This window comes from Mustela erminea, chromosome 12 (genome assembly GCF_009829155.1).
Source record: "Mustela erminea isolate mMusErm1 chromosome 12, mMusErm1.Pri, whole genome shotgun sequence".
In the NCBI taxonomy this organism is placed as follows: Eukaryota; Metazoa; Chordata; class Mammalia; order Carnivora; family Mustelidae; genus Mustela; species Mustela erminea.
In genome coordinates, this window is record NC_045625.1 from 89,018,087 (window position 1) to 89,044,104 (window position 26,018).

At 38.7% G+C, this 26,018-nt stretch overlaps 2 protein-coding genes across 3 annotated transcripts in view; one reads left to right on the forward strand and one right to left on the reverse strand.

The window, feature by feature from the left end:
* CENPP (centromere protein P) overlaps positions 1-26,018 on the forward strand; it is a 223,180-nt gene that overhangs the window by 51,620 nt on the left and 145,542 nt on the right. The window lies entirely within an intron of this gene.
* OGN (osteoglycin) lies at positions 727-24,363 on the reverse strand. Its single transcript, XM_032308419.1, has 7 exons — positions 24,169-24,363; positions 22,948-23,196; positions 20,667-20,760; positions 8,065-8,223; positions 6,023-6,225; positions 3,643-3,738; positions 727-2,617 (listed from the first exon to the last, which is right to left on the reverse strand). Exons 2-7 carry the CDS (start codon positions 23,119-23,121, stop codon positions 2,447-2,449), a joined length of 897 nt encoding a protein of 298 aa, XP_032164310.1. The 5' UTR covers positions 23,122-23,196; positions 24,169-24,363; the 3' UTR covers positions 727-2,446.

The window sequence follows — 26,018 nt, forward strand, 5'->3', positions numbered from 1 at the left end:
CCTATTTGGAGTCCTTTGAGATTCCATACGAATTTAAGAATGGGTTTTTCTCTTTCTTCAACAAATGTAATTGGGACTTGGACAGGGACTACATTGAGTGTGTGGATTGCTTTGGGTGGTGCTGACCTAGTAACTGTTTGGTCTTCCAGCCCAGGAACACAGGATGTCTCTGTACTGGTGCATGGCTTCTTTAGTTTCAGAGTGTTTGTAAGGGTAAAACATTTTTTATTTTAAACCTTAATTTCTTTACTTATCAGTGTCAAGGATGAATACTACTATTTCTTTAAGATAATTGGGTCAGTGGAATTTTACTGTCATTCTTTTATTTGTGACCTAAGGGTATATATAAGGTTGTCAGTTACCCCTGCTCATATCTTCTTATCTGGAAATCTGAAATTGTCTTTCAAAGATAATTCTGTAATTCAGACCTTTTACCAGTGCTCTTTCCTAATTATTATTTTATGTAAACCACAGGCTTTTGAATTCTCTAAAAGTTATGTTATTTTAAGGTGTTTTTTTCCTCTTTAAGTTCAGTTAGGTAAAGAATATAGGGATGCACCTGGAAACGTAACAAATGTATCTTCTGACTGCTTTTCCTGGTGTCAGTCCAAGCACTTTGCTCTCTTTTTTACCAAACTTATTTTTCCAGATAAAGTTATAATTCATTTCCATTGATTCATTCAAGATTGTGATGAAGATTCTTTTTTCCCAAATAAAACAGAGCCCTTGGTTTAAATGAATTTTATTTTGTACTTTTCATTGCATATTCAATTCAGATGTGCTCACTACTATTATGCTAGGCACATTGAAAATATAAAGGGAATACTGGTTGTGTTCAGTGAGCTTTCAGTCACAGAGAAATGAGGCATGCACACAAAATAATGAGAAAGTAGTATATAGTTAGTGACTATCAATTGCCAAAATAAAAGAAGCAGGTGAGTTAATAACTAGCATAGGGGTAATAATTGTGGCCGTAAGACATCACAGATGTTTTAATGAACAAAGTCTCATCTTTGGGTCAACCTTGACAAATGGGGAGAAAATTGAAAAACAGATAGGAGCTCATTCAGCATAGGGAAAAACAGAAGCAAATGCTTAAAAATATGAGTGACTCTTTGTTGTGGGAATTGTATATGGAGACCAACTTGATTCTAATGTACGATTTATGTTGGAAACAGTATTAGAAATTTTTATGTACACAGTTCAGACTTGTGCATCTAAAGCACTGATAATTTTGGATGTAATCTCAATACAATGTGGGGGAATAAGACTTTGAGTGGGTTTTGGTCAAGAGGAAGGTTATTTTAGGAACTTTAATCTGGCAGAGTTGTTCGATGATGAGTCATCACCATTAGAATGTAGATGAATTCACACTGCAAAATGATCAGTTAATCCTGGGTCTTTAGAAAATGTTGCTCCGAAGCTTTCTTGTGAAGGTATAGTCAGTTTGCATGAGTGTGATGTGTATAGGTTGGGGGGGGGGGGGTGGTGTGCAGTAACACCACAAAATTCACTGCTTTCATGTCTTATATTTGAACAGATTTATTGATGAGATTCTCACTGCTGTGGTGGTAAAAAGAAAATATTTTGTAGTATCTGTCATATTTGAAAGCTGAACTTTATAGCTATTTTTTGAGAGATGGGATGTACATTCAAGATTTTTTGTTTTTGTTTTTTGTTTTTTTTTTTTTTTGAATGAGCACACTGATTTTGTTCTGCTTGGCTCCTTAAAATGTTTTATGGTAGACTTGGAATGTCAGTATTTAGAAAAAGGAAGATTTTGTACTATTTTACTAAAGCCTTCAACTGTGTGACTATAAAGCAAAAGAACTTTGATTACTAGATCTTTATGAGAGAGTAAGATTATGCTTTATTTGGAAAGTTTTGCCTAGATATGAGACAATACCTACTTCTCGGGCTAAGTAAAAATATAATAGCTGCCTTAATAGAGGGAAAACAAAGTTCCTACTTCATAATGAATAACGTATGAATCATGAAAGAAAAATGGGAGATCACTGGAAATACTTAGCTTTTCAAAGTTTTTGGAACGTCTTCCTTAAATGCTTTAGGGATCCAGTAAAAGCCAAGAAAGACAAACAGTTGAAAGTTTTTTGGACTTATCCTTCCACTTAATTAGTAATGGAAATAATGCTTCTTAAATTTGGGTATTTATATAAAAACATACCTTTTAAATGGCACTATGGTGTAAACTACAAGGATTTTGTAATGCTGTTTAAATATTTTCATATTACTTTGTTTTGAACTTTGGATTCAATTTTGCTTTTTACTTGTTCTGTATAAGATTTTTGAACATCCTTGTTTAAAACATGAAATTCCTTCATAGTGGGACACAAAGTGAATATTAAATATTTATGCTCCTTTAGACATTGTTGAGACAGACAATATGCATGTGTGTACTTTAGTTTATATGCTGCATTGGTAGTAGTTAAAAGTATGACCCTACAGGCAATCTTTTCAAGCAGATAAAACTGTTGGGATGCTTTCCCAGGACGATGGGGTTGCCCTCCAAGCGTATCTCTTCAATGCGGTCCCGAATATAACGGGTGTCATTAGCCTTGCAAAATGTATCATCTGTGATTGAAGTTATGTTGTTAAACTGGAAAATAGAAGGGGAAAATTGTTCAGGAGTTTGAAATCAACCTTCTGTATGCTATGTAATGGGATTTCACTGAGTATTCTATCTAAAAAATGATTTTGAAATTACTGTATATCCTGTGTATCCTTTCAATAATAAAACCGTCTCAGTGTGACCTGAGTTTCCCCCCAGCCCCTGCCTTTTTACATCTACAGTATTACTTTGGAAAAACACACAGCTTATTACTCAGAGTGATATCCATGTGGCAGAAAGTTCTAAGCATAAATCAGATTATACTACCTGGAGAAAGTGTCCTGTTCTAGAGTGTCACTCAAAAATAGGTACTGTGTCCTTAAATAATCCTTTAAAGAAGTAAAAAGGACAAATGGGGATTCTTATGATGCTGAAAGACCAATTTTAATTTAATTTGTTTTCTCTCTTGTATTACCTTGAAATGATATTGGACAATAAAGTCAGCTGGAAAGTCTCCAAATGTTTACTGCTGTTGGAGAAAAAGGGACAAACCAGGGGCGCCTGGGTGGCTCAGTGGGTTAAAGCCTCTGCCTTTGGCTCAGGTCATGGTCTCAAGATCCTGGAATCAAGCTCCACATTGGGTGCTCTGCTCAGCGGGGAGCCTGCTTCCCGCTCTCACTCTGCCTGTCTCTCTGCCTACTTGTGATCTCTGTCGAATTTTAAAAAAAGAATCTTTAGAAAGAGGGACAAACCAGAGGTTATAGTGTGCCCTGCCTTTGAATCCATGTGTCAGATTAACTAGTAGATGCTAAGTACACACCTGATGACAAGCCCCACTCTAAGAGCAGACCGCACACCTATGTCGCTGATCCTTTCTCGTTCTCTGGTTCTCTGGGCAGGTGGGGCTTTCAGGCAGGTGATGCCTTGGACTAAATAGTCATACTTTTGATAGGAAAATTTACATATGAATAATCCCATTTATATATATGAATAATTGAGTTTCCTAATGAGTTCCAAGACTGACCAATTTTAAGTTAAATTAAAGCTGGATATTGTGAAGGGAGCAATCCTACCTGAAGATGAATTATACGTAGACTTTCTGGTAGATTAAGAGGCACAGATTCCAGGGCATTGTGGTCCAAGTAGAGGAAGGAGAGGTGGTTCAGTTTCTGTAAGGAAAAGTTACTTGGCTTGAGCGTTATTGAGGTCAGTACATTTCTTTCACAGGATTCCAGCTATGTACACACATGTATATGCATGTATATATGTGCATAGACGTGTGTGGGAATATATGTGTGTACATAGGTGTTGGCATACACACCTATCAGTACTATTAATTGCTGGTTTGGTAGTTATTTGGTTTTGAGGGTTTTGGGTTTTACAAGTAGTGTATCTTGGTCCTTTATGAAAGGTGATAGAGCCCTACTGCATCTCCACATTTCTCTCCACTCATCTGACCACTGAATACCCAGCCATGCCTGGCCTCAATCCACATCAGCTTCTGAAGCCTTTTGATTTGTCTTGTGAACAGCTAATAAGGTCAGTCCCTACACAGGACTGAATTTGGATCCTGGTGCTGACATAACCTCTCTTGAACCTTCAGAACTTCTCATTTCATTTCCATCAGTTTCTAGCAAAATGAATACAGGCACATCTTGGAGATACTGTGAGTTCAGTTCCAGGCCACCACAATAAAATGAATATTACAATAAAGTGAGTCCAGTGAATTTCTTTGTTTCCCAGTGAATATAGAAGATACGTTTACACTCTACTGCAGTAAAGTTTGCAACAGTGTTAAGTCTAAAAAACAATGTACATACCCTAATTAAAAAATACTTTATTGCTAAAAGCTAACAACATCTGAGCTTTCAATGAGTTATAATCCCTAATGACAGACCAACAAATGTAATAATAATGAAAAAGTTTCAGTTATTGCAAGAATTAGCAAAACGTGGCAGAGACACAGTGAGCAAACGCTGTTGGAAAAAGGTGCCGATAGACTCGCTCCAAGCAGGGTTGGCGCAGACCTTCAGTTTGTAGAAACGCGGTGTCTGCGAAGCACAGGGATGTGCTCTGTGCCTGTACTCCTAAGCAAGGTGCTTGTTAGTAAAATGTTTCCCAGAGCAATTTATTAACTATTTAGCGAGGTATGACTTTTACCCATAAGGGTCTGTGTTGAATTGGTCTTCATGGTCAGCAGTCCGTTGCTGTGTATCATTTTATCACAGGACTTCAAGATTAACGCAAGTCTAAAATTCTGAATATTCAAACACTCCTTTTGTGAAGTGTGGATCGGCTCCTGTAGATCTTTACTATGCCAATTAGTCAACAGCTTATCAGCTGGAATTATATAGCTTCAAATTATAAGGGTTTTTTGTTTGTTTTGAAAGTGAGTCCTGTTTTGAAAAGTCCTCTAATAATCTCTTAATTTCTGAGGAACTCTGATGTGCCTTTACAATAATTTCTCTTATAGTTGAAAAACAACCCTTAAGTGTTAACAAAAAGAAAAGAAAAATGAAATATTTTTACATTTTCTGACAGGTTGCTCGTTTGTGGACAAATCGTACCTTTGTGTGATTATCATAAACTTTATGATACTATTTGATAGTGTTTCTATTAAATGTTATCATAAGAAGCCCCAGACTTCCCTTTTGATTGAGGTTTGCTGCCAATAGTAGCACAATCATCTTTTTGTGTGGGGCTCCTTCGAGGACTGGGAACGAGTTACCACCTGTGCAGGACTGGGCAAGGCAGTAATTTCTCCATAGGCTATGCATTTGGACACAACCTGGCTACCTAAGTCAGAGTAGATCCCTCTTTCCTGTACCTATATCTTGAGTTATTAAATAAGAAATGTATTCAATGTTTAGTACATACAGAACTTTGTATGGAATTCAAAAGAAAGCTCGAATTCAAAAGAAAGTCAACCTACAGAATTTTATGGGTTAATACTTTTAAGTATTACTACTTAAAAAAAGTATACTTAAAAGTATTAATACTTTAAAGCTGAATTTTACTTTTGGAAAAATAATTTTCTGGCATGTGTAAATTACTAGTATTGTAAGGAAAAGAAACACAGGAAAACTCCTTTTTGAGGTTTTATAGCATCCTGGTTTATGAGGGTACAAATAGATATTTATTTTATTTTATTTTTATAAATATTTTATATTATTATAAATAAATATTTGCTGTGTGAGCAAGTGAAAAACCTGGGATATGATATAGTCCCATGAAGCAAGGTAAAGTTACATACTTTAAGGGAGGTGCAGGTATAAGTTAGACTGAATGAGTCCAATAACAGGACTATTTATTATGGAAATAATGTCTTCATTTATAAAATTAAAATAGTTTGAAAATATAAAACAAACTTTTAGAACAGAGTTTCTCTTTTACCATGTTACTATTGGTTGTATAAAATTGGTGTTGTATTTGGTCATAGTATAAAATACTTACTTTGAATGTATTTGCTTTGATTCCTCTACTCTTGATTTTGTTATATTTTGCATTAAATAAAGTAAGCTTGGGAGGAAGAACTGGAAGCTTCAGTAGTTGATTTTCAGCTAGTGTAAGTTCTTCTAATAGAGAAAGTTTTGAAAAAGTACCGTCTTCTATATCTTCAATCAGATTTCCCGTAAAATCAAGTCTTCTTAAGTTAGCTTGAAAGAAAAATATACAGAAAATATAATACAAAAAATAAAAAGTTAAAATCTCATTCATGTGGATTGAAAAAAAGCATTGGTTTCATGGGTCACTCAAACACCTTTTAGTTTTAGTATCTAACAGAGTGTCTGTATTTAGTAGGTCAGTAAGTTCTGTTGAATGCATGGTGAGCATCTACCCCGTGCCTGACACTGACGGCCTGTCTCACTCGAGTCCTGGAATTTCAGGGTTGCGAGGGAACTTGAAGTTCACAGAGCCTTCTGTGCTTGAATTCTCAGGATACTGAGGCAGTTTGAAACAAATTCTGTTTGCAAATCATGGGAAATAAGGATTATATTTGATTGAATAGAATTATGTAGGTACATTTTGCATGTTGCATTGTGATTGTAGAAAATGTTATCTTTATCTCTGTCTTATTGCTTACAAACAGGAATGTTGTTACAAACAGGAATGTTCCCTAATTTGTTAAGGTGATGTGGTTGGAGAGAGACATTCAATTTGTTTGTTTCACTTTTTTATGTCTGAGATGATGAGGAAAAGGAGTCGCTTTTCATTCATTATTTGAGGTAGTCCCTGCAAACACTGGAGTTGGTGAAATGGACCATTGCTCTTGGGGGAAGATACAGGGTTAGGTTCCTGTGAGCCTCTGGTCACACATTTACATCAGCCAATTAGTACAAAGTTCTATGAGCGTTTCTGTTTCAAAGCACTGTGGTGAGTTTATATTGTGGGTACACTAACATGGAACTCAAGACCACGAGCACTGCAGCTCTCATTGGAATGAAGATCGCCTCACAGCAGGAGGCCCTGGAGTACTGCGCTCGGGAAGCACCGGGTGTGGAAGATGTGGCGCTGAGATGGAGCAGGGCTCTGTAGTGTGAGAGCTGACACAGAATGGCAGAGGTCACCTCGTTCGACCTCAGGTAGGGAACCCTAGGGTGTTCCCACAGTGCATGTCGGCAAGTGACCATGAGGGCTGCACACAGTGACTTTGGGTCACAAATAAATTTCACCCAGTAGGTGAGTTTGAAAGTGTGGATCTACTGTACTTCAACCAGTTGGGAGCTACCAGGTGCAGCATGATAGTCTCATGGTGAAGCTCATAAATATGTAGTGGGGCCCGTGTGCATTTCTGGTGTGATTTTCTGCGGAAGCACTTGACAACATAGCAGTCTAGAGAACTCACGAGGTTTTGTGATCCAGACCTGAGACATGGTGATGCAGAAGACGGGATGTGTAGTGTGCTAGAGCAGGGCCCTTGTGGCCCGCATCCCAGAAAGAGGGGAATGCGCTAGCCCTACGCGAGAATCATGTGAGGAGTTTGGTGGTGTTTCATGATGACACGTGGACCTCTGCCCAGACCTAAATTGAAATCTCTGGTGATGAGGATCTGGTACCAGTATTTTTAGTACACAGCCAGGTTTAAGAACCTTGAGTTAAAGTAACCTTGACTTAAAGCAGAGTCACCCTTCTAGTGAAGGCAGCATTGTGAAGAAAGCGTCGAGGTTAGAGAAGCACCTCGATTATGCTGGTGCTCTGAGTGGCTGAGGCAAACAGCTCTCAAAGGTCTGAGGCTGAGAAGGCATTGGTGCCTTTTCATATGTTAGATGGGCCGTCAACATGAAGTCACCAATAAAGAAAGGTGACATGGGACATTGAATAGAAAAGAGGCTCACCAACAAACAAGTGGATTTTGGTGAAGGGTGTGGATACGTAAATATTCCAGTGGAGACTACCCTAGATGTGAGAGGCCACAAGTGCCTAGAAACTTGTGTATATTTGAGGTTAATACTAACATGAGTTAATATAAATTATTTTATTTAAAATTAACTTACGTATTTCTGCAAAATCTTTCGCAGTCAGCTTTTTAATTTTGTTGAATCGTGCATAAAGGTAGGCTGATTCCTTTGGCAAGGGTGGTACAGCATCAATGTCCACTTCTTCACAGTATACAGAGCCACTTAAGCAAACACACAACAGGCATGTGGGCATTTCTAAGTTGGGAAACAAAATCATAAAAATATAAACCATAGTTTAGAAATATTTGGCCTCAGGGCACCTGGGTGGCTCAGTTGTTTGAAAGTCTGACTCTCAGTGTCAGCTCAGGTCTTTATATCAGGGTTGTGAGTTTGAGCCCCCTGTTGGGCTCCATGCTGGGCTTGGAGTCTACTTAAAAAAATTAAAGTGTTTAGCCTCTAATGGCAAAATTATTGCTATCATGAGAGTTATCACTAATTTGAAAAGGTTTTTTTTTTTAAAGATTTTATTTATTTATTTGACAGAGAGACTGTGAGAGAGGGAACACAAGCAGGGGGAGTGGGAGAGGGAGAAGCAGGCTTCCTGCTGAGCAGGGAGCCTGACGCAGGGCTCATCCCAGGACCCCGGGATCATGACCTGAGCCGAAGGCAGATGCTTAACGACTGAGCCACCCAGGTACCCCTGAAAATATATTTTGCAGAATTATAGGTGATAGAGGGAAGGATATTGTCATGTTAGCTAGTGACCTGATAACTCACCAGAATCTTACTTGCAGTTCCGTAATCTAAAATCTCTTTTATTCTCTATCCATTTTAGCAGTGATCATTTAATTACTAAATTGATTTACATTTCCTGGTTTGAATACCAAGAAGGATTCATAAAGCAGAGCTTAAGGTAAATGCAAGCTTGCTTTATCACTTGGTTTGACACACACATATTTCAGATCGGTGACCATAGCTAACGAGCTTAGAAACCAGCAGTTAAGTAAGCAAACTATTAACCTCCATGTTAGAGCTGTCCCGGAAATGGCAAGGACGCCATTACGTGCTACATCATGTGTTGCCTGCTTGTCGTGCCTCCTTCATCTCCTTCAGCCTGGAATATATCTTAGTCTTCGCTGTACATAACTTTTAAAATTTTTGAAAACTTTTGAATTTTAAAAACATTTTATTTTTCAGGGCATTTTTTTTTTTTAAAGATTTATTTATTTATTTATTTGACAGAGAGAAATCACAAGTAGTCGGAGAGACAGGCAGAGAGAGAAGGAAGCAGGCTCCCTGCTGAGCAGAGAGCCCGATGCGGGACTCGACCCCAGGACCCTGAGATCATGACCCGAGCCGAAGGCAGGGGCTTAACCCACTGAGCCACCCAGGCACCCCAGGGCATTTGTTTTTCAGAATGTCTTTTAATTAGAGATTGTCTGAGGTTCCTCATTTTTGACAGGAACACCATGGAAATGACTTTGGGTCCTCAGGGCTGTGTATCAGGAAGCACCTGGTATCTATTTGTCCCGTTCCTGATGATGCTGTCAGTGGTCACTTGACTCACTTGGTGTCTGCCGTTAATAAGTATCTGCTGAAGAAGTACTTTGAGATTCTTAACATCCGGTTCATCATTCACCTGACACTCACTAGTTTTGTGACCTATTGATAGTTCTTACCGGAATCATTTGTTACTAGGATAGTTGCAAATTATAATTTTCTAACTCCATCATTTCTTCTACATTTGTTAGTTGATATCTGGTGTACGGTAAAACAGTCTCTTCTTACTTAGTTATATCAGTTCACTATGAGCTTATGAATTCCTTATCCCATGGATCAGAATTTACCATCATATTTATTTTGATAATTAAATTGTCTCAGATTAGGCAGTGTGAACCCTTTTTTTATTTTTTAAATATTTGAGGAGGGGGCATGAGAAGGGTGGAGGGGCAGAGGCAGAAGGACAAGCAGCCTCCCTGCTGAGGAAAAAGCCCAATGTGGGCTCGATCCCAGGACCTGAGATCATGACCTGAGAGGAAGGCAGATGCTTAACAGACTGAACCACCCAGGTGTCCTGAGTGTGAACTCTTCCATGCTCTTTTTCATTCTGTCACCGCTTTTTTTGTGCTTAAATGATATTTAATAATTGACACATATTTAACTTGTATAATTTATACGTTTTTTTTTAAAGATTTTATTTATTTTTTGACAGAGAGAGATCACAAGCAGGCAGAGAGGCAGGCAGAGAGAGAGGAAGAAGCAGGCTCCCTGCTGAGCAGAGAGCCCAATGTGGGGCTCGATCCCAGGACCCCGAGACCATGACCCGAGCCGAAGGCAGTGGCCCAACCCACTGAGCCACCCAGGCGCCCCTAATTTATACGTTTTTGACATATGTATATACCCATGGAGCCACTGCTGCAATTAAAATAATTGACGTAATCATCACCCCCAGAGTATTCTTACTCTTCATAGTCCCTCCCTCTTCGCCACCACTGACCTGCTTTCTGTCCATTCATGGCAGCTTGCATTTCTGAGAGTTTTCTATCAAAAGAACCATGTAGTATATATACTTTGATCCAACTTCTTCCACTGTGCACAATTATTTCGAGATTCGTCTTCTATTACATGTATTAGCAGTGCATTCCTTTTTATTACTGAGTAGTATTTCATTTTATTAATGTACACAGTTTATACAGTCCTTCCTTGTCGGCATTTGGGTCTTTAGTTTTTAGCTGTTTCACAGAAAGCAGCCGTGAGCCTTATGTAGAAGTTTGTATGGATGTGATGCTTTCATTTCTTTAGGGTAAATACCTAAGAGCAGAATGGCGGGGCCACCTTGTAGGTGTATACCTTTTGAGGAAAGCAGGAAAGCCCCAAACTGTGTTCCATAGAGGTCGTGCCATTCTGTAGTCCCTTCAGCAGTGCCACGAGTGTTGCAGCTACTTCACATCCTCGTCATTTGGTTCGATCAGACTTTCTAATTTTAGTCATTCTGGGAAGGTGTGTTGTGGTATCTTGTGTTCTAATTTATATTTTCCTAATGACTAATGTGCTGAACAATTTTTTTTTATAAATTTATTTGCCATCCACATATTGTAGTGGTAAAGTGTTCATATCTTTTGCCTATTTAAAAAAAAATTTTTTTTGCATTATTATTACTGAATTACAAGACTATCTATTATAGATATAAGTTTTTTGTCAGATTTATTCCTCTGTGTGGCTTGTCTTTTTATTTTCTTACCGTTATCTTCTGAACAGGAAACATTTTTTCTTCCAAATTTTTATTTAAATTCTAGCTAGTTAATAGATAGCATAATATTGGTTTTAGGAGTAGAATTTAGTGATTCATCACTTACAACACCCAGCACTCATCACAAGTGCCCTTCTTAATCTCTGTGGCCCTCTAGCCCCTCCCCCCCCACCTCCCTCCATCAACCCTCAGTTTGTTCTCTGTGGTTAAGAGTCTTATGGTTTTCTTCCCTCTCCTTTTTTTCACCTTCCCATATGTTCATCCGTTTCCTAAATTCCATGTATGAGTGAAATCATATGGTATTTGCTTTTCTCTATCCTAGTTTGCTTAGCATAATACACTCCAGCTCAATCCATGTCATTGCAAGTGGCAAGATTTCATTCTTTTTGAAGGATGAGTAATATTTATTGTATATGTACACCACAACTTCTTTATCTATTCATCAGTCATGGACACTTGGGCTTTTTGCATAGTTTGGCTACTGTTGATGATGCTGCTATAGCCATTGGGGTGCATGAGCCCCTTTGAATCTGTATTTTTGTGTCTTTTGGGTAAATACCCAATGGTGCAATTGCTGGATCAGAGGGTAGTTCTACTTTTAACTTTGTGAGGAACCTGCATGCCGTCTTCTAGAGTGGCTGCACCAGTTTGCATTCCCACCAACAGTTTAAGAGGGTTCAGTTCCCCTTTTTCCATATCCTCACCTACACCTATTTTTTTCCTGTGTTGTTAATTTTAGCTATTCTGCCAGGTGTGAGGTGACTTATCATTGTGGTTTTGTTGTTATTATTGCTTTTTAAAAAAATTATGTATTTGACAGAGAGAAGGAGAAGCAGGGACCCAGACATGGGGGCTTGACCACAGGACCCATGACCTGAGCTGAAGGCAGACTGAGCCACCCAGATGCCCCTCTCGTTGTGGCTTTGGTTTGTATTGCCCTGATGGTGAGGGATGTTGAGTACTTTTTCATGTATCTGAGGGCCATCTGATGTCTTCTTTGGAAAAGTGTCTAGTCATGTCTTCTCCCCATTTCTTAACTGGATTGTTTTTTGGGTGTTGAGTTGGTAAGTTATTTAAAGATTTTGGATGCTAACCCTTTATCAGATATGTCACTTGCAAATATCTTCTCCTGTTCCCTAGGCTGCCTTTTAGTTTTGTTGATTGTTTCCTTCTCTGTGTAGAAGCTTTTTATCTTAATGAAATCCCAGTAGTTCATTTTTGCTTTTGTTTCCTTTGCTTTTGGCACCATGTCCAAGAAGTTGCTGAGGCCAAGGTCAAAGAGGTTGCTGCCTCTGTTCTCTAGGATTGTGATGGATTCCTGTCTCACATTTTCGCCTTACATCCACTTTTTAAAAAGACTTTATTTATTTACTTTTAGAGAGAGTGTGTACGTGTGGGTGGGGGAGGGGCAGAAGAAGGAGAGAGAATCCTAAGTAGAGTCCACACCAAGCCAGAACCTGATATGGGGCTTGAACCCACAATGGCACGATCACCACAAGAGCAGAAACCAGGAATTGGACGGACACTCAACCAAGTAAGCCACCCAGGCACCCCAGGTCTTTCACCCATTTTGTATTTATTTTTGTGTATGGTTTAAGAAAGCGGTCCGATTTCATTCTTGTATGTTGCTGTCCCTTTTCCCAGTACTATTTGTTGAAGAGCCTGTCTTTTATCCATTGGATATTCTTTCCTGCTTTGTCAAAGATTAGTTGACCATATAGTTATAGGTCCATTTGGGAGTTTTCTATTCTGTTTCACTGACCTGTGTGTCTGTTTTTTGCCAGTACCATACTATCTTGATGATTACAGCTCTGTGACAGACTTTGAAGTCAGGCATTGTGATGCCCCCAGCTTTGGTTTTCTTTTTCAGGATTGTTTTGGCTATTGGGGTCTTTTGTAGTTCCATACAAATTTTTGGATTTTTTGTTCTAGCTCTGTGAAAAATGCTGTTGGTATTTTGATAAGGATTGCATTAAATGTGCAGATTGCTCTGGTCAGCATAGACATTTTAATATTTGTTCTTCCAGTCCATGAGCATGGAATGTCTTTCCATCTCTTTGTGTCTTCCTCAGTTTCTTTCATGAGTATTCTGTAGTTTTCAGAGTATAGATCTTTTACCTCTTTGGTTAGGTTTATTCCTAGATATCTTACTGTTTTTGGTGTAGATGTAAATGAGATTGATTCCTTGATTTCTTGTACAGCTACTTCATTTTTGTTGTATAGAAATGCAACAGATTTCTGTACATTGATTTTATATCCTACAACTGCTGAATTCTTGTATCAGTTTTAGCAGTTTTTTGGTGGGATATTTCAGGTTTTCAATAAAGAGTATCATGTCATCTGCAAATAGTGAAAGTTTGACTTCTTCCTTGCTGATTTGGATGCCTTTTCTTTCTTTTTTTCATATGATTGCTGTAGCTACAACTTCCAGTGCTGTGATGACTAGTAATAGTGAGAGTGGACAGACATCCTTGTTGTGTTCCTAACTGTATGGGAAAGAGCTCTCAGTTTTTCCCCATTGAGGATGATACTAGTTCTGGGTCTTTTATATATGGCTTTTATGATGTTGAGCATGTTCCTTCTATACATTTTTATTTAAATGAAGAACGGTTGATTCCTTTATAGTTGCGCTTTTTGTGTTGTACTTAAGAAATCTTTGCCAACCTATGTTATTATCCTATTTTCTTTTAAGAGTTTTATAGCTCTTGATATTTAGGTTTGGGGTCCATTTTGAGTTACTTTTATATATGGTCTCAGAAAGAGTCAAAGACTCAAAAAGAGTCAAAGCTCATTTTTTAATACTAGAGCTATCCAGTTTTTTTGCACCATTTTTTGAAAAAATTACCCTTTCCTCATTATGTTGCATTGACACCACTGTAAAAAGCTAGTTGACCCGATTGTGTAAGTGTATTCCTGGACTCTATTCTCTTTCGCTGATCTACTTATTTTTATGTTAATACCACAATGTCTTGCTTCCTGTAGTGTTTCAGGTAGTGTAAATTCTCCAACTGTATTCTTCAACATTGTTAACGCTATTCTAAGCTCTTTGCATTTCCGCGTAAATTTGAGTCAGCTTCTTAATTTCAAAAAGGCTAAAAATTTAACTGGTATTGAGTTAAAGCTATAAATAAATTTGTGAAAAAATGACATCTTAATGATACTGAGTTTTCTGATTCTTGAACATAGTACAGCCATATATTTAGGTCTTTAATCTCTCTCACTATAGTTGTCTAGAGTTCAGTATGCAGGTCTTAATATATCTTTTATAAATTTATACTACATTTTTAAAATATTTTGATTAAAAATGTCTCCATTACTCTTTAGGAACTTTTTTATTTTCTGGTTTGGTAAGATGTCCCAGACCACTCTTGCTATCTCTCTGCCCCAAGCCTGAAATCAGTTATTCCTTTAAGTATTGACTCTTTTTAGTAGAGAGCAGTATTTAGAAACCAGGATTTGAATGTGGATATGCTCATTGCTACCAGCATCTCATTGCTTCTATGCTCTTTCTGTAGAGAAAGCTGGGAAATACATGTATGTCTATTTGTCTCTCCATATTTAATACACATATATACACACACATATAGGTGTTTTAGACATTTACATACATTCTTACACACTTATAGGTGTATGTATATACCATCTAAATATATGTGTGTATACATACACATAAACACATCATATACATATATACACACATAATACACTCACACAGAGACAAACATGTCTATACAGGCAAACTTAAGAGAAATTACACGTTTGGTTCCACTGCAATAAAGCAAGTCAAATGAGCTTTTGGTTTCCCAGTACACATGAAAGTTATGTTTATAGTGCATGTAGCCTGTGAAGTGTGCAGTCAGTGTGTCTAAAACATTGTTCAAAAAAGAAAAGAAAAGAAATAATGTTCATACTTAAATTAGAAACACTCTCGTGTTGAAAGCTACTAACCATCATCTGAGCTTTCAGGGAGCCATGATTTTTTTGCTTGTGAAGCCATGATCTTCTTGCCTGATGTTGATCTGCTGACCCATCAGGGTGGTACTGGCTGTGGCCATTTCTGAAAATAAGACAACCCTGAAGTTTGCCGCATGGATTGACTCTTCTTTCATGAATGATTTCTCTGTAGCCTGTGAAGCCATTTGGTACTGTTTTACCCACAGTAGAACAGTTTTGTTTTTTTTTTTGAAGATTTTATTTTTTTTTATTTGACAAAGAGAGTGGGGAGGGGCAGAGGGAGAAGTAGACTCCCCACCGAGCAGGGAGACGGATGCGGGGCTCGATCCCAGGACTCTGGGATCATGACCTGAGCTGAAAGCAGATGCTTAACCAACTGACTGAGCCACCCAGGCACCCAGTAGAACTTCTTTCAAAACTGGAGTCCATCCTCTCCAACCTTTCTGCTGCGTTACAGCTACGTTTGTGTGATATTCTAAATCCTTTGCTGTCATTTCCACAGTCTTCATGGCATCTTCACCAGGTGTAGATTCCATCTCAAGAAACCACTTTCTTTTCTCATCCATAACAAGCAGGTCCTTGTCTGTTCAAATCTGATCACGGGATTCTAACAGTTCAGTCCCGTCTTCAGGCCACACTTCTGATCCCGCTTCTCCTGCTGTTCCCCCACATCTGCAGTGACTTCCTCCACTGCAGTGTTGAACCCCTCAAAGCCACCAATGAGGGCTGGAATCAACTTATTCCAAATTCCTGTTGAGTTTGATAGTTTGAGCTCTTCCCATGAGTCATGAAAGTGAAAGTGAATCCTTTCCTGGATGTTTTAGATTGAGTCCGCCCAGATCCATCTGAGAATTCAGTATCTACGGTAGCTAGAGTCTTACTAAAGGTATTTCTTAAAGAACAAGACTTGCAAGTCCACATTACCCGTTGATTTCATGGGCTGCAGGATGGATGTTGTGTTAGCAGGCATGAAAGCAGCATCAATCTTTTTTTTTTTTTTAAGATTTTATTTATTTATTTGACAGACAGAGATCACAAGTAGGCAGAAAGGCAGGCAGAGAGAGAGGGGCAAGCAGGCTCCCCGCTGAGCAGAGAGCCTGACGCAGGGCTCTATCCCAGGACCTGAGACCATGACCTGAGCCGAAGGCAGAGGCTTAACCCACTGAGCCACCCAGGTGCCCCTAAAGCAACATTAATCTTGTTCCTCTCCATTAGAACCTTGGGTGACCAGGTGCAATGCCATGTAGCAGTAATATTTTGCAAGCAATCTTTTTTTTCCTGAGCAGTAAGTCTCAAGAGTGGACTTAAAATATTCCATCAACCGTATGGTAAATAGCTGTGCTGTCCGCCAGGCTCTGTTGTTCCGTTGAAAGAGCATAGGCGGAGGAGATTAGCATGGTTGCTAAGGGCTGCTTTTCAGAATGGGCAATGGGCACTGGCTTCCGCTTCAAGTCACCAGCTGCGTCAGCCTCTCTTGAGAAAGTCAGCCTGTCCTTGGAACTTTTGAAGCTAGGCGTTGATGTCTTTCTCACTATGAAAGTCCTAGGTGGCATCTTCCAATGGAAGACTGTTGTGTCCGTATTGAAAACCTGTTGCTTTGTGTGAGCACCTTCGTGAATTGTCTCAGCCGGATGCTCGGGATCCCTTGCTACGGCTTCTCCATCGGCGCTCGCCGCTTCACCTTGCACTTGTACGTTACAGAGACACTTCTTGCCTCTCCCCGGTGACTTCCGCCAGCTCCCAACTTGACTTCCACAGCTTCCTCAGCTCCTCAGCCTGCACAGAACTGAAGAGTCGGGGCCTTGCTCTGGGGGAGGCTTTGGGTGAAGGGAATGTCGTGGCTGGTTTGAGTTTCCCTCCAGACTGGTCAGACTCACAGCATGTCAGCAGGGAGGCTGTTTCATTCTCTTATGTGTTCACTGGGGTAGCACTGGTGATGTCCTTCGAGAACGTTTCCTTTGCATTCATAACGGGGCTTACTTTTTGGCACAAGAGGCCCAGCTTTTGGCCTGTCTTGGATGTCAACAGACCTTCCTCATGCAGCTGAATCATTTCTAGTTTCGATGGAAAGTGAGACATATGCGACTCTTCCTTTCACGTGAACACTGAGAGGCCCTGGTAGGGTTATCAGCTGGGAATAGGGAGGCCCGAGGAGAAGGAGAGAGATGGGGGAAGGGCCCGTCCGTGGAGCGGTCAGAGCACACACGACATCAGTTGAGTTCCCAGTCTTATATGGCACAGCTGCGGTGGCCCCAGATTACAGCGGTGACATGGAAGATCACTGATCACAGATGACCGTAACAAATGTGATAATAAGAATCACGTTTAAAATATTGTGAGAGTTCCCAAAAGATGACACAGAGACATGACGTGAGCAAATGCTGTTGGTAAAATGGCGCCAGCAGACTGGGTCCAGGCAGGATTGCTACAGACCTTGCGTTTGTTAGCAATGCAGTGTCTGTGGGGTCAGAAAACAAGGCAGACCCGTACCCATGTCTGTACTTCTGTGTACAAACTGTGAGCTGGCGCCAGTGCAGCTCCCCTGCGCTCACTCTGGCCTCCCCCCTCACCACAGTTGTTCTGAGAAACCTGGCTCTCTTTATCCAGTGTAGTATTTCACTCAGTGCTAGGCCACATACTAAATAGTTTCGTTACTGCTGACCTGTAACACAGTGGAAAACAAACCTTCTCACTGGGATTTCAGTGTTCCTCATTCTGTTTTGTCTTTAGCCTGAAGGTATGTAGTAAAAATACTGTGTTTCAGGGTTACTTGGATTAAATTGGTTTCCCTTTAGTATGTTATGTTATTCATTTGAAATGAAATTAAGTTTCTAATTGTAGGCCAACTTTGGTTTTATCTTCCCTTGCTGCTTTTATTTATAAATGTGTTTGTTTGTTTACCTGCGTGAAATATAACCTTGTTCTAAAATCAAATCTACACAGAAAGTGTATACTCCGAGAAATCCCACAGCCCCTTGTCCCTAGCTTCCCAGTGACCATCTCTCCCTCCTTCCCACTTCTGGTCCCTTCTGAGACTGGCTGGTAACTAGTCTCCATTTTTAAATTACCTTCCCTTGAGTTTCTTTTCACACAAGTAAGCTGATGCATTTATATTTTCTTATGTGTCTCCCTTTCTTGGATGAAAGGCTGTAGACTGTAGATGCTCTTCTGTACCTTTTTTTCCCATATAATATATTCTGGAAATCACTTCTTGTTAGTTGTAAAGATCTTCCTCATTCCTTTTTACAACTGCATTGTATTCCCTTGTGTGGATTTATCATACTTCATTTCACCTCCCTTCAGGGTATGGACAATTAGAGCATTTCCAGAATTTTGCATTCACAAGCAGTGCTTCAGTAATACTGCATATGCATTTTCTTCCTTTTGGAGGTATATCTTTAAGTTAATTCCTAGAAGTTGATTGCTACATCACAAAGTAAATTGCATGTTTGTTTTTGTTAGATCCTGCTTAAGCAAAAACATTATACTAACTTGTATTCCTCCCAGCGGTATATAAAGATCTGATACCACTGTGGCCTTGTCAGTGGAATATTTTGGTGTAACAGGTTTAATTTTTTGTCCATCAGGTAGGTTCAAAATTTGTATCTTAGTGTAATTTAAACATATTTCTGTATGTGTAAGATTGAACATCTTTCCGTATGGTTAAGGGTCATTTTTGTATCACTTTTTAAATCGTCATATCTTTTGATGGTGTTTCCAGTGGGTTTTTAGTCAGTTTCTTTTTCCTGGATTTTTATGTGTTATAAATTAGAGACATTAACTTTATTTCTCTCAGTTTTTGTTGTGTTTGACTTCATTTACGATGCTTTTTCCCATGAGAAAATTTGATTTCATCTACTCAAATTTATTGATGTTTTCTATTATTATTATTTCTATTATTTTCTCTGAATTTTGAGGCATCCCACTCCCAGATAATCGTTTCGTATTTGCATGATTTCACTTTTTACTTTTAGACCCTAATGTATATAATGAGGGATTTGTTTATCTGTGTAAAGTGTGGTTCTAGTTTTATCCCTTTTCAGTAGAGTACTCAGTTGTTCAATACCATTTAAAATTTTTTAAAGTTTTTGTTTATTTATTTTTTAATTTATTTGACAGTACAAGCAGTGCTAGCGGCAGAGGGAGAGGGAGAAGCAGATTCCCCACTAAGCAGGGAGCCCCACAAGGGGCTTGATTTTTAGGACCCTGGGAATATGAACCGAGCTGAAGGGAGACTCTTAACTGACTAAGCCACCCAGACGCCCCTAAAGTTTTTATTTAAATTCCAGTTTGTTAACGTACAGTGTAGTATTAGTTTCAGGATCCAGCATTCTTTTTCAAAAATACTGTCTTTAAGGTGCCTGGTGGGCTCAGTTGGTGGAGCATTGGACTCTTGATCTCGGAGCTGTGAGTTTGAGTACCACATTGGGTGTAGAGACTTCTTAAAATCTTTAAAAGTACCATCTTTGCTTCAGTGATTTACAGTGCCTTCTTTATTATATACTGAGTTTCTACAGGTATTTCTCTTTCTGAACTTCTCTTCTGTTTGTGCGCCAGTATCACATGTGTTTTAGCATAGAGACTGTAAAGTAAGCTCTCTTGCATGGTATGTCTGGTGCCCGTGCATCCCTGTCAGTTCTCAGTGACTCCCTGGCTTCGTGCAGGTTTGACTTCTCCACACGAACTTGAGAATCAACCTTACCAACTTTGTAAAGAAGCTTGTTGTTATCAACTTAGGCAGAGCTGACATCTTTATGATACTGAGTCATCCAAGAGCAAGGAATGTCTTTCCAATTAGTGTGTGACTTTTTTTTCATGTTGTTATGTGAAATACTGTTCTTTCATAGAGCAAAAATAAACCAAATAGACAGGAACTATTAAGGAGGACTTTGTTATTTTCTATTGTTTTCATAGAAATGTGTATTACAAATATTTATGTATTTAGGCATCTCTGTGTTTCTTGAAGTCAAGAATTCATTTTATTTCCCTTATCCTCAGGCTTTACATAGTATTTGCAGATCACTGATTTAATTTTTAAAATTTTTTTATTTTTAAAAAGATTTTATTTATTGATTGATTTACTAGAGAAATAGAGAGCACAAGTGGGCAGAGCAGCAGGCAGAGGGAGAAGGAGAAGCAGGCTCTCCACTGAGCAGAGAACCTGGTGTGGGGCTCAATCCCAGGCCCTGGGGTCATGATCTGAGCCAAAGGCAGCCACTTAACTGACTGAGCCACCCAGGCACCCCCCCATCATTGATTTTAAATCACTGTTTGTGGAATTGACTTGATATAGACAGAAGCACACACCTTTTACTTGACTGTTCTCGAATGTTCCTGTCCATGTTTCTCACTCGTAATGTGGGGTCGCGGCAGATGTGTACCCCCAATGTACCAGCTGACTTTCTCAGTGGAGATAAGGAATAAAGTTCCATAATCTAGCTACGAAAGCTCTTTTTGAGATAATGAGATGAGCTGAGAGGGTATGCGCACTTACCATCATTTTCCTTCTTGAAGGGCGGTGGCGTTGCATGCTCATCTCTCTGTAATTGAAGACTTTTCTCTTTGGGTATTACCATAGTTTCTTTTTCCTATTAGAAAAATTAAAAAAAATTGTTATCAGGTATGAAAAAGTCTAATTTTTACTATACAAATTAGGGTCACGGGGCGCCTGGGTGCCTCAGTGGGTTGAGCATCCAACTCTTGGTTTCAGCTCAGGTTCTGATCTCAGGGTCCTCCGCACTCAGCAGGGAGTCTGCCTGGGATTCTCTCTTCCTCTCCCTCTCCCACAACCCCTGCCAAATAAATAAATAAATCTTAAAAAAAAAAAAAAAGAAAACCTTAGGGTTACAGACAGCACTTGTCTTCTCATGGTCAGAGTTAGTGGCATTTCCTTTGTGCTGCAGTAGGATTTTATACATAATTCCATTTCATCATTCATTAACGTGTAAGGTAAATATTTGTGTAGCTTGTTTTCACTCCAGACTGTCACCTTCTCTGGTGGTCTAGTGGTTAGGATTCGGCACTCTCACTCCAGACTGTCAATTCCTTGAGTAAAAGAACCAGGTCTGTTTTATTTTTTTATCTCCAAAAGCCAAACTCAGTGCCTCCTAAATGTTAAATATGTTGAAATTCCAAATGGGAGCTGCAGGGAACTCTGTGACTCAGAATGAAAGTTTCTCTGAAGTGAAACCTGAAATGAGATCATCTTTATCCAGGGAAGGCCTTCTAATTATTCTTTGTGGCCTTGTCTTAATTGAGTTCATGATGCCAGATTCTACCATGTTCAGCAGGATTGAAGCAGTGGTCACATCGCCCATGCAGGGCACTGAGCAAGCTTTTGGCCTCTTCTCCAAGTGACCCATCATTACCTACATGCCTTTATGATACTGAGTCATCCAAGAGCAAGGGATGCCCTTCCCTGCCCTTCCCTGCCCACCCCACTGGGACCCCCAGTCCAGACTGTTAGCCCTGGGGTCTGTATCAGTCTTTGCTGTCCTGGGAGGGAGCATTTTCTGCCATTAGATCTAATGTAGATTGCGTGGGGCCCCAGTCTCTGCCCTCTGAAAACAGTTCCCCTTTCATCTCCATCTTGACTCTTTTACTCTCCCACAAGGGTTCTGAGTGAGCAGCCCCTCCACTCTGAGTTTGTGTAATAAGTGCTGTTAATGCTTCTCTACTCCACAAATATCTTAGTCCCTACATTTATATGAAGAGCAGAAACTTCTAAAGCAATGTGAAGAGAAAAAGCAAGGAACTTAACTATTTATTAGGGACCACAGAAATTTGAAATTGTTTTTTTAACTGAGAGATTCCAGTCATCCATGTAAGCCAATAGCTTGTTGTTATGATAGACCTTCTTTCAAAATCTTGAAGCTCTGCTAGTGATACCTATCATTTTGCTCTTAATATTAGACAAAAATAATGCTAACATATTAACCAACTCCATTGAGAGAAATTATAGTGTTAACATTTGGTCCTGTATACGAAAGAAGGCAAGAAAGAAAGAAAAGCAATCAATGTTGTTATATATTTGGCTGCGTTTCTCATTTTCCGTTCTGTGTGCACACACACAGATTAGACAGAAGCAGATACTTATGTGCTGCATTAACTTTTTCCTTACCCAGCGTTCAGTTCTCTGTGCCAAGAAAACCACAAGTAATTACTCAGCCCATGCAAGTGGGGTATGAAAGATGTGATATGAAGTCATCCCTGCAGAGTATGAGCTAAAGGACAGTTACAGTTACTTGGTACAAATTGATAGACTCTAAGTGGTTGAGACTGATTAAAAATTAAGCCCCACATTGAGGAGTTTTTCATTTTTTGGCACCATGTATAGTTGGCATATGTAAATTATTGTGAAATGCTATAGACAACAAAATAAGCAGTATTTATTTCCATGAACCATTTCTTCCTAAAATAATGAACCTTAAGTTGGTAATCAAAGATCATTTCTCCTAATACACATTTCTCCTATTTTATTTTGAGACAATGTAATACACAAGCATAGGCCACTGTATAACATTACTTATAAATCTTTAACCAGTAAGAGATCATCTTAAAGTTTAGTTTTCCTTAAATTTTGTGTTGGTCGCTAATTTGGAAGACATACATACTTTAAAAATATAATCTTGGGGACAGTTATTTTGAACTACTTTCAGTCATTCAAATTGCTTTTTCTTTCCCCTTACCTTATCAGACACATTTAAAAAACAAAAACATGCATTAAAATGTGTGACTATTTTAAGAAGTTAAGTTTAGAGTAGAAATATAAATACCTTAATATTTTTTCCATCCAGATATTTATCCTCAAAATCTTGACTAAACAGGGTTTCTTCAAAACTATCTGTTCCATAATCATAGGTCATGCGGGAGTCGTGCTGAGTTGGTGGTGCTGGCTTTACCAGAGGCACAAGCAGGAGCAGGAGAAATGTAGACTGCAGAGTCTTCATTTCAGCAAAAATCAAGGTGACTGGAAGTTAATAAGTTAGTGGCCTGCTGACTGTGGGACAATGCTCTCTTTTTCCCTGGAAGTAAAAATGCAGACCATGGAAGCAATATTTAAAAGCTTAGAGGACTTTTGGCAGGGTATACTCAGTAGGGGCCAGAGAACAAGTATTTAACCCTTAGTGATCTTTAATTAGATGCTAAAAGATTTCAAGTATCAGTGACAGTCTTAAAAATAGTTTCAGAAAGTGGTTTTTATTTATTTTTCTGTCAAAACCCAAGCAATGTTGATAATTTCAAGTTTGCTAATAATTAGGTGCCTTAAACAAAGGTACTTGAATGCAACTGAAATCTTAGGATACCTGTAGTATAAATAGTTAAAATGAAGACTCATGATCCTGTCTCATGTGAGTTAAAAATATCATATTTCAACTTTGCTATTTTATAAGAACTCTTGATTTGTAATGGTATGAATAGAAATAAGTTCCAAGAGTTTTAAAACTTAAACTTTAAATTTAACATGAAGAGTACTCATTAACATTTACTTTTAGGTGAGAAAGCATATAGGAAAAGCCATAATTTTAATTTTCTTAGTTTTGTCATTTTCATTGATACCATTTTTCTTAGATGATAGCATTGTTTTTTAAATCTGAACTACAAAAAAACACAGTATTGCAGACTAGAAAAAATACAGAATTGAATCAAGGATTTGGGGGAAGGAGAGGAGGAAGAGTCTCTTTATCAGTGATGCACATTTTAGACTTTTTCTTAAGAATTTCAGACAGAATCACTCAGAGTTGCTGGTGCTGCATTGTAGATGTCAGCTTGTCAAAAATCAGTAGCTAAAAGTCTGGTTTTTGTGACTTTTGCAGCAAGGTTCTTGCCTGTGGGGATGTTAGAGTTATGCAATGACATATATAAGTGCTTGTTACAGTTGTTCAAGGTAACTGAAACTTAAAAAATTAGAGATGGCCTTTGCATTTATCAAGACTGTTCGATGAATCACATCTTAACAAACGATATTTAAAATAAAATGTGAAAGAAGAGCCTACCGTTAGAACTTTTTTGAAGCTTTTTGTGGCTTTCCTCAATAGAAGTTCATGCCTGTGTATTAGCCCCAAGCGGTAGGTGAAGGAGGAAGGCTGTGGAGCAGTTTCGAAGTGCTGCATGGAGTTTCAGGGCCCGGCAGCTTTCAACGCAGTTTGCATGTGGTAGAGATATTTGCCAACATTCTTGCTCTGGGGTGAAGTGTCGTGTGTTTTACTGGAGAGCCGTGCTTAAAACATTTGCAGCTGCTGTGCTTGGTCTGCTTCTGCTGAGGACCGTAAGATCGTATTATTTTTACCTTGTGTACTGAGCACTAAGGTTTCTTGAATATTATTTGTGAAGGTGATGTAGCTTTAAAGTCATGCTTTTTATTTTAATGCGTTCCCAGGAGATAAAACTTGTGCTTTTCAGTGAAATAAAATACCAAACCAAAGCCTAGTCAGTGCTCTTAATTTTATGAGGGGTAAAAATATTGCTCCAGTACCATAATTAGCATATAGCCAAGAAATTTCCAATGTAAGAATTAGTTTTAACATAAATTATCTTGCAGTTTAATCAGTTGGGGTCCCCTCCTTTATTTTAAGTACATATAATAAAAATCCAAGTCTGAGAAATCAGATTTAGATTTTAAAATCAGAATTGGATTTTAAAATCACATTTTAAAAATATGTTTGACTTGTAATTCGGAGTTTGATAGTAAAAGATACTTTCGTTTACTAAATTAAGGAAACTATAAAAAAATTTGTAAATTTGATTTTTAAAAGTTTAAATGGTATTTTAGATAACTATATGATCATTGTAAAGATTCACTTTCGTTTTTTCACTCTTTGGTGCTCTCAGCACTCAAGGTAACATTTCTTCCTCCTCTGTACTAAAAATCCAACAAATATGGGTATGGATAAATATTTTATTACAAAACAGAAAAGAATACCAATTTATTCTCTTTTCTACTCAATTATCTTTAGGGTCTTTCAAATTGAAGATTGGAAAAACTAAGATGTGAATGCTCATGATTTTATTTGAATGTGAATTATTTTACATTTACTTGTGGTATTTTCTGGTTTGGGCTGATATAAATTGTCAATTTTATGGCTTTAAGGATATGATAAAAACTTTATAGAGTTTTTGCACGTCTAATAATGAAACAGCAAATACTGATCTACTTCACACAGTGTGGCAGGTGTGTTGAGAAGTGAACAGGATAGATGTTAAATGTCAGATGTAGAGAATCCTAGAGATTCAGTGTTTTACTAATGACACACACAGTGTGATCCTTTGTAATTTTCACGGAAAATTATACTGTGAAGTATAACGTCTTTCCTTGGGAATTCATGACCGGCGAGTACAGTTTTATTGGCGTTCATCCATGAAGTAAGTTTACTCGACACCAGTTTTCTGCCAGGAGTGCAGGCAAATGCACTCAGACTCCATTCCTCCCCTGGAGCACTTCCGTGGTTGGCAGTGACCTTGAACAAGTTAACTTCTGCGGACCTCAGTGTCTTTATCTGCTGGGCTAGAATCTAGTCACTACAGAGCTTTTCAGCCTCAGCACCACTGAGATCTTGGTGTAGATAATCCTTTGTGGTGGGGGCTGTCCTGTGCAACTTAGGACATTTTGTAGCATCCCCACTCTCTGCCCACTAGATGCCAGTAGCATTCCTCCAGCACTAACCCGCATCAGCTATGACAACCAGTATTTTCTGGACATTGTCCCTTTGAATGACCAAACACATACTTCTTATAAATCACAGTACAGCAGTCCATCCCCTGGTTCTTGAACACAGATTCCTTATAGCCAAACAATGCTAAAAGTCTAAAGTTACTGATGCACAACCAGAATGCCATTCAGTCAGTA

Coding starts and splice junctions, on each gene's coding strand:
- OGN (XM_032308419.1), bottom strand. CDS start 23,121: ATGAAGACTCTGCAGTCTACATTTCTCCTGCTCCTGCTTGTGCCTCTG. Junction 8,224..20,666: donor CTTCAAGAAGGAAAATGATG/GTAAGTGCGCAT, acceptor TTCCCAACTTAG/AAATGCCCACATGCCTGTTG. Junction 6,226..8,064: donor GAAAGATTTTGCAGAAATAC/GTAAGTTAATTT, acceptor TTTTCTTTCAAG/CTAACTTAAGAAGACTTGAT.